Raw genomic sequence first — 468 nt, forward strand, 5'->3', positions numbered from 1 at the left:
CTGTTAGAGTGTGTGGGTCTGCACGCATGTGTGTATATAATTGAATGAACCGTCGGTGCACACTCTCGTCCAGAATGCATAATTCATAACACTGTCTGGTGTTTACGCAGCGCTTCCTTCTCGTGACCTTGCTGGCGGCGCTGGCGCTGGCGCTGCTGGCCGACGCTCATCCGGGCTACAAGGGCTATGGGGGCTACGGCGGGCGGGGCGGAGGCCGCTCCAGGGCTGTCATCATCGTCCCGGTGCACTACCCCGTGTACCACCACACACACTCTTACCACAACTACGGAGGCTACGGGGGAGGACACGGGGGCTACGGAGGAGGACATGGAGGCTACGGAGGAGGACATGGAGGCTACGGAGGAGGATATGGGGGCTATGGAGGTAAAGTCGTCCATTCGGTTTCGATCAAGGTTTTCCCTTTTTACTTTTCAGGGCCATGTTGCGCTTGTTATGTCATCACTAAGA

The 468-nt window shown here is 57.1% G+C and overlaps 1 protein-coding gene across 1 annotated transcript in view; it reads left to right on the forward strand.

Moving 5' to 3' along the window:
* The window catches only part of LOC119591222 (neuropeptide-like protein 31), a gene marked incomplete at its 3' end in the record, with an annotated part of 2,740 nt that extends 2,356 nt beyond the window's left edge, over positions 1–384 (forward strand). The window contains 1 exon segment of the mRNA XM_037939933.1: positions 111–384. Within this exon segment, the coding sequence (XP_037795861.1) occupies positions 111–384 (274 nt within the window).
* Positions 385–468: the final 84 nt, after the last annotated feature.

The sequence above is a fragment of the Penaeus monodon genome, chromosome 28, assembly GCF_015228065.2.
Source record: "Penaeus monodon isolate SGIC_2016 chromosome 28, NSTDA_Pmon_1, whole genome shotgun sequence".
NCBI classification, from domain to species: Eukaryota; Metazoa; Arthropoda; class Malacostraca; order Decapoda; family Penaeidae; genus Penaeus; species Penaeus monodon.